General features: G+C 32.7%; 1 protein-coding gene across 1 annotated transcript; it reads left to right on the top strand.

Annotated features, from left to right (window-relative positions):
* Positions 1-1782: 1782 nt before the first annotated feature.
* Positions 1783-10889, top strand: LOC134696696 (heat shock 70 kDa protein 12A-like). Its single transcript, XM_063558618.1, has 6 exons — positions 1783-1862; positions 2378-2445; positions 6087-6392; positions 8726-8974; positions 9185-9344; positions 9515-10889. The coding sequence occupies exons 1-6, from the start codon at positions 1859-1861 to the stop codon at positions 10621-10623; spliced, it is 1896 nt and encodes a 631-aa protein (XP_063414688.1). The 5' UTR covers positions 1783-1858; the 3' UTR covers positions 10624-10889.
* The last annotated feature ends 4606 nt before the right edge of the window (positions 10890-15495 follow it).

Here is a 15495-nt window from a genome sequence, read left to right as displayed (position 1 = left end):
ATACTTCTTACAGGATTAATATCCTTTTTAAAGTAACACATTTAATCCTACAATAAATATAGGTTATGTTTGTAACAGATTTATTAAAGACCATATCAGTTCACAGGAAAAACATGTGGCTTTATTCGGGCATACTATTCTTATGCAGCACCTACCCGTCTTAACTCAAACCCATAAATGCTGCATGCTAATAGGAGAAACAACACATACGAACTTTCTTCTTTGGTTTGAACTTGCGGAGACTTGATGAGAATTAAATCCACGGCGATTCAACTATGTGAACATTTTATTTATTTCATGGCAGTGCTTTAAGTTTCGAGATATAAGCACACAAAAATGCACCCACCCCCTCTATGTTTAATTTGTTAATGTGTGGAAAGACTAGTACTGTGAATTATGCAGTCGTTAATCATACCTCAATTTGTCATACTTAAAATCCACATGGAACTGCTTTTTTTTTTTGATTGCGGAAAAAACACTTTTACATACTAGTGGCTCAGAAAGTTCACCTTATCTCGACTGGTTTTTTTCTTTCTTTTAAACATGTCCCCTAGCGTGATGTATCTTTCAAATATTGTATTACGGATACAAATTAATTCATATTAGGCAATTAATGGTCAAAACTTTTCCCCTTAAATCATTGTTAATCAAGCGCATACAATTGTCAAAATTGTTATAAAGTTGTATTCGATAGCAATGTAAGCGTCTCATAACGATCAGCGAATATGAACTTAATAAATAAAACTATAGGTCAAAGTCTGGCCTTCTACAATGACCAAACCTCACCTCATAGTAAACTTTGAGAGACCCGGAATGGCAATGAATTAAAAATCAAACGAGAAATTCAACGACCTGATTCATGTAACTCGACAAAAAACAGCGACAGTAGACAACATCTCAATTACAGGTTCCTGTCCTTGGACAAGCAAAACAAGAATGTGGCGGTGTTACACATTTATGCTTGTGCCAAAGCCTCTACCCTCACCTTTGACAGTGGTGTAACATAACATCATAAGCTTAAGAACACACAATAAATTACCGATCTAAGAGTAATCTCAGTGACTGAAAGTTAATTCAAAGCAACTAATGAAAAGAATGTGACTATTACTCAAATGATAAATAATATATAAGCACATATTGTTATGCAATAAGTAATTTAATTTAATAGAATTACATACGAAGCACGCTTATAACATTATTTATACATTGCTTGAAATTCTAACTTCACAAAAGCAATAGCGTAACACAATCAACAATAAGTTGTAAACTTATTTAAATACTAATATGTGTATCACACCATTGTGAAACAGCTGTCAGTGACATGAAGATCCCATGTAATCTGAAACAAAACGATGAGCTATATCATATGATAACGGCTTACCATTTGAAAAACTTGATCGATTTCATAGAGGTGGTATGCTTGAATATGTTATTCTTTTGCTTTTGGTATACAGTTTGTTATTATTCGTCTGATGTGAGCATACATGAGACAACAGGTATGGTAGGTGTGTATACACTCGAGGGTATACGTATACAGTACATGTGTAGAATATTTAAACAAATAACGAGTCGACGTCATTATTGTGATCAATACCGTATCTATTTTTCGATAGTTTAGTGTAAACGACCTGAGTACGTGATAAGCTAGAATATATCTATTTAAATCGTTTATCCAACCTATATAGATATATATTTAACTTATATCATTTACTTATAGTACTATCTGTAGTTTCTCGCGAGAGTTCGTATCATACAAGGAACCAATATCGAGCACTGCTTAGGTAAACATTAAAAAGGTTTGTTTAATTCTCATGTAAAATGTAGTAGAAATTAACAACAACATAGTCAGGATTGAAGAATGGGTAACTAATGCACATTAGTAAGCCGGGCTAATAAACGTTAAATAGGGACAATACTTCGTTTTGTTTTTAAACTACAGAAAACTTGACCCTATTTTCGAAAATATTTTTTTACTTTCGGTTTTATGTTCCTAATATTATGGATGTATGGTTCCATCAAACTTTTCTATATTGCATTGCTGATGACGACTGATTCATGAACACCCTATGCAGAACGGTAGATACATGTATTTTCTGCTATTACATTTAGACATAAAGTATATAAATGGTGTCTTATCATTTGAAATGTCAAGTTACTTTTGTTTGGCAAATATTTGTGCTTGATATCATCCCTTATGAAACGGAATTGTTTGTCGCAAACTTCATCAGACTTGTTTGCAGGAGTCTACTGAACGTCTTCGGTAAAAAAAAAAATATTCGATAACAGTACTAATAAAAAAAAGAAGAAAAAACTAGAGAATGGTAATACTGGATTTTCAATATTTAGTGCTTGGTAACATATGTTTTTTAATTTCTAGAGCCATTTGAAAATTCGTCGTCAGTACCCAGATACAGAAAAGAGTTTTCCACCATGCCGAGTGACAAGGTAAAAATTATATTTCCTTTGTATTTTCTTTTGGTATAATTATAATAAGGTATTGGTTTGTTAAATTTTGCTTTACCAAAGTGAATAATGTTTTACATTATTTTAACAATTATTCAAACGGTGGCTGTGTGACAGGAACGGTGAAAATTCTAGCAGGAAAAATCAACATGAGTCCTGAGTATAAATGATCATTCATTTTATACATAATTACTGATAATGTAAGCAAGTATTTTTTTTAATCCTTTTGTCCGTCAGTCCTGATCATCTCTCAAAGATCAGTTTGGGGAGTTTTGGGCATTTGGTATCTGACATTATCGTATATTTTTGTTACTTAAAACAATAATGAGTCTTCATAGAAACAATTGCGAAAATATTTTACTAACGATAACATGAAGATCCTTAACAAGTAAACAATTTTAAATGGAAAAACCCAAAAAAGAAATTAACACCTCAAAGGAACATAAATAGAATTGTACAAATACTACATACAGGTCTTTGCATACGATCTTGCATATTAGAATCACATCATACAGAAATGCACCTTGTGTGATTCTTCTCTTATTTGAGTTGCTGCTATCCAAAATCAAAATTGTTGAAAAAAAATATCGGAATTATTCGGACATATTTGCAATCTTCTGCTTCTTCAAGTTAATCTCCCCAGAGATGGAGCACACTCAGCTATAGATGTGTCCAATTAACGGGTCAGTTTTTGAAACGATATTCAAAAAGAAGTTATTCCAAAGTAAAAGTTTTATAAGAAAACCCCGAATAGAACGTTGCACATGCACAAAATTAAATTACAGGAACGTACATATCTATATGCATGAAGCACTCAATGCACGTTAGCCAATATGTAGATTTTATATTGAAAGCACTGTCTAACTAAATAAAATCTATAAATGGTTGGCGCTAATTTAAATTATTGTCTCTCCCATGACAGTCTTAAATATTGAAAAAGAGACACTGCTATTTTAGTGTTTTGTACAGTATTGCTTTCGCTGTGCACCATAGTTTAACATAGAACAATATACATGTAGGAGGAAACCAGAGACCTCTTTGTGTTAGAAAACACTATCAAATCTATGAACGGTTGCATGGCACTGATTTAAATGTGCGTCTCCTCCATGACAGTCTGGAACATGAAATAAAAGACACTGCTATTATTTTAGTGTTCGGTCCAGTTTTGCTGTCACTGTGCACCACACGTACAGTTCAACATAGAACCCTATAGGAGAAAACCAGAGACCTCTTTATGTCAGAAAAACTATCAAACCTCCAAACATACATAAATGTACTATCCACCCTGATGTGTGTCCACACTTGTATTTTTAAAAAGTATGATCACGTTTAAGCCATTTCAAATGTTTCGAACTTGTGACATATGTTATAAAAAATGAAATCAAAACGCTTTGAAGGAGTAAGTTCAGAAATACCCCTTTTAGCCCAAAAATATAACAGCTTTATAAATGTATTTAAATTTAAGTTCTTAGCTATTTATTGGAATGTAAAATAATTCTGTTACATAAATAAGGGCTGTTTTGACAATACAATGCACATGTACCGGGTACTAGCATCATAAAGTCATGCTTAATTCCTGGAATACTCACAATTTTAGCATTTGAGTCAAGCTTATACCAGTCGGAAACCCGGTTCAAATAGAACAAAAAAAGTTGAAGCTCTTTGTTAGATAAGTCGATAAATGCTTACTGTAATGTTTACTAGTAACAAAATCTTTAAAAGTTAATAGAAACCAACAAAATTACAATATACTTCTTAATTACGAAGATAGTCTTCAACCACTTAATAAATCTAGTCTGCCCTTCCACGAAATATTTAATTAGAATTTTTTTAAATGTTTATGAATTTTCGAAAATTCCACCTGACAACCGATCAGACAATAGTTTTAAGTTGAATCAATGCAGAGAAGATCATAAACTGGTGCTCATTAGCTGGTTGGTACATTTGTCTTTTAAAATACAACTGACATATAAGGATCGTAATGGTTCAATGTGGATAAATTTGTCGGTTTCCAAGAGCAAAATTGGCAGCGCTTCATCCCTACAATGGCTTCCATTTCTACGATTGTAAAAATCATTCGATAAGTTCCAGTGGAAAGAAAAATTCAAATTACGTTGTCAATATAGGGATGACGGTTTTATCGTCTTCACAGGCAAATACTAGTCCTATAATATATGCCTTCGCATTATATATTCACTATTTCACTATTTAACGTTTTCATGCTGATATTTTCATTTTTTTTATTTTTTGTCTAATGCGGTGGCACATTGATATTAAAAAGAAAATATCAGAACAGCAAATGGAAATAGTGAATAAAGCCCCCGAGGTCATATGTTATAGGACTAAGGCAAATACGAGCAAGTAGAAGATTTCTTTAACATAAAGCCTATGACATTGACCCTCTACTTCAGTTCACATGACGAGGTAGTAGTTAGAGGACTTTTGAAAAGGGGACACCTGCTGCATTATGGGCAACAAACATAATTTACCAAAAAAAGGTGTAAATTTTTGAGATTTTTTCCGGATGTCTGTTGAAGGAACCCCCATAATAATCGAATTATCCTGCTACTGATGTGGTTATATAATAATTTGTAAACTATGCTTGTCAATGAGAGAACTTTTCAATAAATATTGCGTTGAATATTTAGTCGGAGATTTAGTAAGCTTAATGACCTCAAATTGAATAGTGTCAAATTACTGGCAATTTTTTATACTATACAACGGAAAACAGACACGATAATAGGCAAACAAACAAAAAAAAACCATGCTCCTGATTTTGGACAGGTATATTACATGTGTAAACGGCAAATTGAATGTATTAGCTGGATCCAAACCCATTTCTAATGTGGAACATGGTTATTACGGCATAAAAGTAATGATTAGGAAGTAGCTTTTGTCTTATTCTATAGGAATAAACATACCACATTCTATAAAAAATAATATAATCGTACTTTAACGTTCAAACCCGCAGCAAATGTTTGCAGCTGTCCTTAGTCTGGAATCTGATGTACAGTAGTTGTCATCTGTATGTAGTTCATCCGTTTGTTTTCCCTTTAGAATGAATTTAAATTTGTAAATTTTGGGGCCCTTTATAGCTTGCTGGTCGGTGTGAGCCAAGGCTCTGTGTTAAAGGCATTAACTTGACCTACAATGATTTACTTGTATAAATTGTTACTTGGATGGAGTGTTGTCTCATTGGCACTCACACCACATCTTCCTAATCTATTTAATATTCTTTTTAATAGAAAAGTAAATAAAATGACTCAGGGACCTACATGTAGGTGAAATATTACCTCTACCAATGAGAACCCTAGAAGTGTCATCCATTGGTAGTAGTTTGAACTTCCACGTTGGTAAAAAAAAAAGTATCGAAATAAAAACATTATGTATCTCCTCATATTTTTAATATATATTATGTTAAAACACCACTCTCATTATACACAAATTTTCCTGATTTACAATAAAAAGAAAATATTGTCCTCCACAAACATGACAATGAAACACTGAAATATAATTTACAATTCATTTGAAATAAGAATTAGCATTAAAAAAAGTTCTAAGGTTCACGTATTGACTTTTTTTTTTTAAAGCAACTTGTTATTCATTTATTTATTATTTTGCAGCTTCTCAAACACGATAAAGATATCGTAGCGGCCATTGATTTTGGGACAACATACTCAGGTTATGCCTATTGTAAACGTGCTGACTACACTGCGAATCCTGTTAACCCATCAATAAAATGTAATACGTGGATTGGAGGAGAAAATTTGACTTCTAAAGCACCGACATGTGTACTGTTTAATACAGACCTGAAATTTCATAGCTTTGGTCATGAGGCTATTAAGAATTACTACGTAAATCCTGACAAATTGAAATTGAAGGAATATTACTACTTCGAATATTTTAAGATGATGCTGTATGAACAAGAGGTATACGTCTTTTAAAAATTATTCTCATACAAAAGTTCTGAAAATGGTAAATTATACAGAGAAATAAAAAGAAATGTGTATGCAGCAATAGGACAGCACCTTAAAATTACAGTGTTTGCAATATTGATTATGATATGTGATATCTGTTGTCTCACACGTACAGTACTTAATAGTGTTGTTTTTTTTTAATTTTTAAGATATAAAATTAATTCACCATAACATTAATTTCAAACAATTGAATTAATTATTATATTTCACTAAACATACTGCTGGATGACATCAAAGCGGACAGGTAATACGCGTAAATTTTATAATTTTGCTCAAAATTTACAATTTTTAAAAGTATCAGTCTCAAAGAAAATCATGCAATTTGAAAAAAAGGATTAACCTACATAAATTAGAAGCTTACATACTGATTTATATCTCATAATATAGATATGAGACAATGTGGTATGAGTGCCAATTAGAAAACCACCATCAAAGTAACAATTTGAAAAGTAAACCATAATTATTCAAAGTACGGCCTTAAACACGGAGTTTTGGATGACATAGAACAGCAAGCGATAAAGAACTCCAAAAATTACAAGTATAAAAGCATTCAAATAGGAAAATAAAAAAAAATCCTATTCATAAATTCCTCAAAAACATAAACATCAAGATAGAAAACAAAAACATAAACATCAAGATAGAAAACATATACTGAGGGAACCACATTTAATTCTAAACGTGGTGAGCAAACCGGATGCGTCCACATATTGAATAGTATTATTTGACTCACTATTCTTTCCAAATTATGAAATTGATTGTAAAATTAAGAATGGAAATGGGGAATACGTCAAAGAGACGACAACCTGACCAAGGAGCAGATAACAGCCGAATGCAATCAATGGGTCTTCAATATAGCGGGGGAAATCCCGTAATCGGAGGTGGGCCTATGCTAGACCCTTAATGCAAATGTGTACAGTCTAGTTTAGTGAAAATGGACATCATACTTAACTCCAAAACATATAAATAAACTAAAAAAATATTTAAAAAAACATACAGGACAAACAATGGCCAAATGCTCCTGACTTGGGACAGGCGCAACATGAACGGCTGGGTTTTACAAGTTTGTCTCAACCCTTCCCTACACCTCTAGCCAATGTAGAATAAACAAACACACAACAATACGCACAGATAAACTGTGTCCAATATCAGAAAAGATAAAAAATGAAAGAAAGTTACATGATACTGCTTTTTCATGGAAGAAAATTTTCAAATAAATGCACTTCAGATGATAACTTGTAACTCATTTATCATGTACATCTCACCTTAAAAATGTTTTATTGCCATAAAAGGTTTCGTTTTGGATTCCCTCGCACCAGATTTGAGAGAAACCTTATTTTATTATACTTTAATCATATTTCTGATATTTCACTGGGCACTCTCGGCATATGTTATGTGTCATTAACTTCTCAATAACCCAAAGCAACTTGTGTATTAAGAATTATACAAATATCATTGAGCTTTGAGAATCATCTCAGATTTTGAACCAAGCTATCTTAATGTATGACTCAATTCATTTTTTTTTTTACAATTGCCATTCTCATAACATAATGAACACTTGGAGCGTTTTGATTTTAAAAAGTAAAATCACAAAAATATTGAACTCCGAGTAAAATTCAAAACGGAAAGTCCCTAATCAAATGACAAAACACATAAAACGAATGGACAACAAATGCCATATTCCTGACTTGTTACAGGCATTTTCAAGTGTAGTAAATGGTGGATTGAACCTGGTTTTATTGCACAAAACCTCTCACTTGTACAGCAGTCGCATAAAATTTTATAATATTGATAATGATGCGCGAACAAAACTAACAAACAATACTAGTAAAAATGTCACAAACAGGGATAAAAGTCTACTTTGGTAGGTTTTAATCTAACCTGACATCTTCATCCAAGTACAGTATGTGTATATCATGAATACTCTTAATAAAGAATATTTACCGAATCTTGCAAGTTGTTGGTCAGTCTTATTCAGAAGATCTGTATAATCTCTACTGCTGAAATTCGTTCGAAAAAAAGTTATGTAATATATTGATTACCATTATGGCACAGGTTTTTCACATTCCACATCGTTGATCTCGTTGTAGGACGTGAGTTTGGTCCACAATCAGGTCAAGCCAAACACTTTTAAATTGATATTAGATGATCCTTTTCAAGGCGCACGCCATTAAGTAATCAATACATGTATGTACCAGATTGACCACAACCCTTTAGCCATTTCATCTAATTCATTTCGTTTACACTCTTATACTTAAAAATATCGTCTCTTTTTTGTTGTTGTCCAGGACATAACCACAGAAATGTTCTTAGAGGAAACGATTAAAGAAGACGATGTTAAAAAGAGAAAAAAGATGAAAGCAGTTGATGTTTTTGGGGCTGTAATAGGCTACTTTCGAGATCAGTTATTATGCACTCTTAAAAAAACAGGTGAAGTTAAAGACAAGTTTACAGAAAAAGATGTCATGTGGGTGATTACTGTTCCTGCAATCTGGGATTTGAAAGCAAAGCAGTTTATGAGAGTATGTGCTAAAAAGGTAAGACGTTTGACCATAATTTTATGTGATTTATATCATAATATAGATCTTTTCTGATGGATATCTATTATGTCTAAATATACATGCAAGATGGGCATTATAGCTTGTAAAAAAAAGTACCAAACTCCAAGGAAATTCGAAATGAAAAGTCCCTTAACAAATAGCACTAACTTTAAAGATTCCTAATTTCAATTGTGTTTTTATCCTTAGGGAAAAATAGATCACGACCAGCTCATCTTAGCGCTTGAACCAGAAGCAGCTTCTATTCACTGTCGAAGGGTACCAGTTGGTGTTCAAACAGAAGGTGATGGGAGGAAAATTATTGCAGCAATGGCACCAGGAGCACAATTCATTGTGCTTGACCAAGGAGGTACAGTGTTTTATATTTGGCAAAAAATAATTGAAGAAATCTTTTTACGCACATCTAGAAGTTTAGCAATTTCTTATTTGTATTAAGATGTTATCTGTTCTCTATGTACAACATTAACAAAGGTCTTTTTTGCTTCATAGTTCATAAATATTATTCACTGTACATTCCAGGTGGAACAACTGATATTGCTGTACATGAAGTTACAGGGGTTGATACGCTAAAAGAGGTCCACCAGGCTTGTGGGGGACACTGGGGAGGAATAACAGTTAACAAACAGTTTTATAATTTTCTGGAAGAGATATTTGGCAAGGATGTTATAGATAGAATCAAAGAAATTAATCCGTCGGCATTTTATTCACTACTTCGTAACTTTGAAGACAAAAAGACATCATTCAAAAAAGAAGATGAGGGCGAACCGGAAGGGAAAGTAACACTTAGATTACCTATTGAATGGACAGATACTTTCAAGGCCATTAGATCACTTCCTTTTGCTAAAGCTGTAGAAAAAACAAATTTCAAAGATCGGGTAATAGTGAACAAAGATAAATTTCGAATAAAAAACAATTTGTTTAGAACATTCTACAATTATTCTCTTGAAAATGTTATACGAGAACTAGAGAGATTGCTAGCAAAAAAAGAATTAAAGTGCGTCAAAACCTTGTTGGTTGTTGGTGGACATTCAGCTTCAACGGTGCTAACCGAAGCGCTCAAAGCAAAATTCCCGAATATTGGAATGGTGATTCCAAAAGATCCGGGATTGGCGGTATTAAAAGGTGCTGTTATGTTCGGGTTTGATCCTGGCACGATAACAAGTCGTGTTGCAAGATTTACATATGGTATTGGAACAACACGTGCGTTTGAGAAAGGAGATCCAGAATCAAAGAAAATTATTGTAGACGGAGTTGAAAAGTGCAAAGATGTTTTTGATAAACATATAGAAATCGGCCAAATTCTGGAGGTTGGAGAGGACAAATATCTCGAAGAACATAACTATGTTCCTCTGTATAAAGATCAGACCAGCGTAGATTTTATTTTTTATGATACTTTAAACAAATCACCAAAGTATGTCACAGATGACGGCTGTCGCCGGATTGGGTCATTGCACTTTAAACTGACAGATGGTATGACAGGAAAGCGAACCATGGCTTTGAAAATCAATAACAGTGGTACAGAACTTGTATCCCTTATAACTGAAATAGGAACAACAAAACTAAGTAAAGGTTATTTCCGACTACCCTCTGATTCTAATTTAAGTAAACAAATCAGCCAACCACGGTAGAACTATCACGTGTACAAATCATAATGATATTTATAGTTTTAAAGTACTATATGCACAATAAACTTACATATTTGTAAAGTTTGTATAATAGCGTTTATTTTCTGTAAAAACATTGCAAAATTGAATACAAAAAGAACAAACTGTTACTCGCAATCACTCTCATTCGAGTCAACAAAATCTGCCTACCCCTGATGAACTTTTATTTCTGTTTTTTTCTATACTTAAATTATTTTAATATGTTGGTTGGTTTTTGTCTGTGTTACAATTCCCATCAGCATGAATCTAATTATTATTCAATAGCTAGCTTATAGTTTGAATAAATAATTAATGCAATCTCATATCTAATTATATAAATAAAATGAGATACATGGTTTTCATCAATAAGAAAGCAAACCAAAAGCAAAAAGACATCTAGAGGACACCTCATGTTCTTTAACGCTTTTATACCCCAATTACACTTCAATCAAAAGCATTCAATTCTTAAGGAAATGACACATTTGGGTAATACAGAAATATCCTGATCAATTCCGGTTTTACAAATCAGTTACTAGTACAAGTCAAACTGATATACTTTAGCCGAATTGTTTAAGTTAAGAATTACTTGTTTCATTTTATTAATCTTGTTTGAGCCCTGATTTATTAGATGGAATCCACCTTTGTGCTAATTCTTTTTAATGTTTTATTCAACGTTAAAGGGTTGGACTGCAGAACTAATTATTACATTGTTTAAATATGGGCTACATAAGTTTACCAATGTTCTCACCTCATTAATCCACTTTGGAAAATGCAACAAAAACTAATAGAACTACAATAACTCCAAAGAGAAACGAGACCGGATACACCAACAGAGCGAGTGTTTCCTGCTCTGCATGAAAGCCATCTTTTAATCGATAGAAGTTAATGTTCTTCTGGTATATAGGTAAATTAAATGAATTATCTGTGATTATACATGTATATTGAAAGAAAGATACCAGAGAACAGTCAAACTCATAGATCAAAAATAAATTGACACCGCCATGGCTAAAAATAAAAAAGACAAACATACAAAAATAAAAGTACACAAGACAAAACATAGAAAACTAAAGACTAAGCAACTCGAGCCCAACCAAAAAGTGGGGTGATCTCAGGTGCTCCGGAAGGGTAAGCAGATCCTGCTCCACATCTGAAACCCGTCGTGTTGTTCGTGTTATTACAAACCCGGTTAATAGTCTTATTCGGTAGGTCACATTCATGAAAAATGAAGGGGTTTGTAGTTCCGTTCTAAGGAACATATCCGATTTCATCTGTGAAACGATTATTCCATTACGGAAATTACGAATGTATGATTTCAACTTCAACATTTGGAATTTCCTTGTCAGCAGCAATCCTCTGTCAAGGAAATTGTGATAGGAAACACAGGCCCGGGAATATAGTATCAATTAGGAGTTGTATACTCCGTAAGTAGGCGCTGCTGGAATGTTGCTACATAGCAATGGAAAGTTCACAATTGGGAAGCTGATATCAACTCTTTTGTCGTAAAGTTTTGTTTTCAACCGACCCTCATTGTCTATTTCTAGATGTCAGCAAGATGTGATGCAGACTTAAATCCATCCGTTTTAACCCTTATTTCTTGTTCGATGGGATAGATACGTTCAACATAGTCACCAAATTTTGCATTATTTAGGAAGAGAACATGATCTATATAGCGGACAGTAAAGTTAAAGGATTTTTCTTACTTCAAAAGAAGTTCCAGTAAAAAGTCAGCCTCATAATAATTAAGAAGCAAGTTGGCAAGGAGAGTGGCACAATTGATTCACATTGGAATGCCAACAGTCTGTTGAAAAACACGTCCTCCAAACATAACAAATTTGTTGTCGATCTAGAAATCAAGCATCTTGCTAATGTCAGGTTCAGAGATGTTCTTGTTTAAATCAGAGCGATCCTTTAAAAAGTAGGATTAATCCCTCCCTTAGACAAGATACTTGTGTCTCTACGTTGGGCTATTCGTTTTGATGACACAAAACAATACGGATTCTTTCAATTTATCTTTTATTTTGGAATGGGGAATAGTTGTGTAAAGTGTAGAAAAGTCAAATGTTTTTATATTATTGCAAGATGAAAGAGTCTTAGATTGAGATTTCTTTCGTTAAAATCTATTATTTTATTTCATATACGAGCGAATCGAATAAGTTGAGATATATTAACATCATAAGATGGTGACAAGGGGACGTCACTATTTAAAAATGGACAATTTACAATTAAGAATTGAATGTTTCTTTTTGTAAATTTATTGGGGTGTAGAAGCGTTGACCGAAGTACATTTTGTATGAAGCGCAGAAGCGCTTCATTTTAAAAATGTACGCACGGTCAACGCTTTTACAACCCTATAAAGTTACAAAAAGAAGCATTCAATACTTATAATTACATTTTTTAGCTAGGATTATCAAGTTTTGTTTAATTCACCTGTGCACTTTATTGTGGAACCTCATGTCATCACGAATGATAAATGTTATTGTCTGATGCAATTGCTTACGGAATAACATGTGATGTGCAGTTAGCCAATCAGAATAATGTATTATAATGAAACATACATCTAATGTTATTATTAGGAAATGAAAATCCATCTCTTATCATAAATGTTGGTATTAAGCTTCCGTAGATTATGGGAAAAGGCCAGGATTCATTGTAAGTATTAGCCATCTTTAAAGTCAGTTCAGCCGGATAAATCTCCTTTATGTACATACTGAAGTCGTCATTGTTGAGAGCAAATATATCATCCAAATTAATTTGAATCAGATGCCGTTCCGATGGGTCTAGATTGATTTTAGTCCTAACTTATAACTCGTCATACTACAGAACCAGGGTCGCAATCAGTGATGCACAGTGTGAATGCCGATAACTTGACGATATACAGAATCTCTTTGGCGAACAAAACATTTATCTCTCAAAAATTCAGTAATAGTATCAATAAAGGCAACAGTAGTATATTACTGTTCAAAACTCATAAATCGATTGAAAAAAACAAATCAGGGATACAAACTAAAATTGAGGGAAACGCATCAAATATAAGAGGTGAACAATGACACAACAGAAACAAAACATTAAAATATAACACACACAGAAACGAACTATAATATAACAATGACCATTTTTCTGACTTGGTACAGGACATTTAAAGAATGGGTTGAACATGGTTTTGTGGCATGCCAAAACCTCCCGCTTTTAAGGCAATGTTAAATATAACATTTAAATGACAACATTACATGACAGGCCTTCAATTCAAATAAATGAGAAAATATATAGGACAGAGAAACACACAAATAATAGCTAACAAAAGGTACCAGGTTTAAAATTTAATACGACAGACGTGCGTTTCGTCCACACAAGACTGACCAGTGGCTCTGAGATGAAAAAAAATCGAAAGCCAAAACAAGTACAAAGTTGAAGAGCACTGAGGACAAAAAGTTCCAAAAAGTTGTGCCCAATTTCTGCCTGGTATAAGAACATTCTTATTATTTAGAATAATTCATACTTTTGCAAACAGTATAAAAAATGACTACTAGAATATAATTGATATAAAATGATACAACCGAAGCGGTGACTATCTACAGAATGAAAACGGATACATGACATAAAACAACCTAATCCAGCACATCAAAATACACAGCCGAGTTAGCAAAAGCCTCAACGCACAAAGTGGCGTCACATTTGAAATTCTAAAAAACACAAACACACAAAGTGACGTCACATTTGAATTTCTAAAAATATTTCCCAAAAACTAAGATAGAATTAGAACAATTAGGATTGATTCAGGATTAGATTTGTAATATACCTAAAAATAGTTTGAACATATATATTCGTAATTTGACTTTAAAAATGCCCATGTAATCTGGTTTGTGAATTTGTATTATTAAGATTATGAGACAAAGTGGTAAATAGGGTAGACATTCGAAATCGCTAAATATAAGCATGTAATTTACTTACAACGATTTTTTTACACTCCAAAAGTAATTTATTCCACCATTTTCAAGGCCTTATTTAAAAAAATATATTACCAGGTTTTTTGGTTAATAGCAATGTATATAAATAATCGCCATAGCAGAAATGGAATATAAATTGTTGCATCTTTTCGCAGTCTATCTAATTCAGCAGCCGATATTCAGAGACCTATGATCTATGGTAAAGTATTATGGAACATGGATATTTCAAATGGTAGAACTTTAACAACAGTTATCATAATTATCAATGCACATTTTTTAACATGAACTTAAATGTATGTTTCATAACTTTGAACTCGGAGTCCTTATTTCTTTCTCAGTAGTTTAAATTAGTTTTAATCTAAAGAAAAATCTTTATGCAATTCTAACAAGTATCAAATTGGATGTAGTTCGTTTTGTTTATATGTTTCAACAGTCGTATTACATATAGGAAAGATATTACTCTTCTTTTATCAACATTTTTCTTCAATTGCATGACATTTCAAACATTATATCTTTCTAAAGACGATTAACATAGAAATAAGGAGAATCGATATGATTGTAAATAATAAAATTACAATCAGGTATAAAAGCTCCCTTCATGCAAGAAGTGGCATTGTAAAAAAAGAGGATATACTAACATATTAAACGAGAAACAACAATGACAGACGGCAACAACTGGCATCAACTGAGTTCAGATGTTATCAGTGTCTACTTGAGACAAACATAATATTTTGAATATCAATGTGTAAACCATAAACAGTCAACCATCCACGTATCCTTGAACGATGGTGTAACATCATAACATCACAACATAAGAACAAAGTATACTTTAGTATAATTTGTATTATTGAGATAAATAAGAGAAAAATAACAGACCATTAAGAGATTAAACTGAATATCGGGTATTTCCTTT

Source organism: Mytilus trossulus, chromosome 14 (assembly GCF_036588685.1).
Source record: "Mytilus trossulus isolate FHL-02 chromosome 14, PNRI_Mtr1.1.1.hap1, whole genome shotgun sequence".
In the NCBI taxonomy this organism is placed as follows: domain Eukaryota; kingdom Metazoa; phylum Mollusca; class Bivalvia; order Mytilida; family Mytilidae; genus Mytilus; species Mytilus trossulus.
The sequence above is the reverse complement of the archived record's forward strand: the minus strand, read 5'-3'. Positions and strand labels throughout refer to the sequence as shown.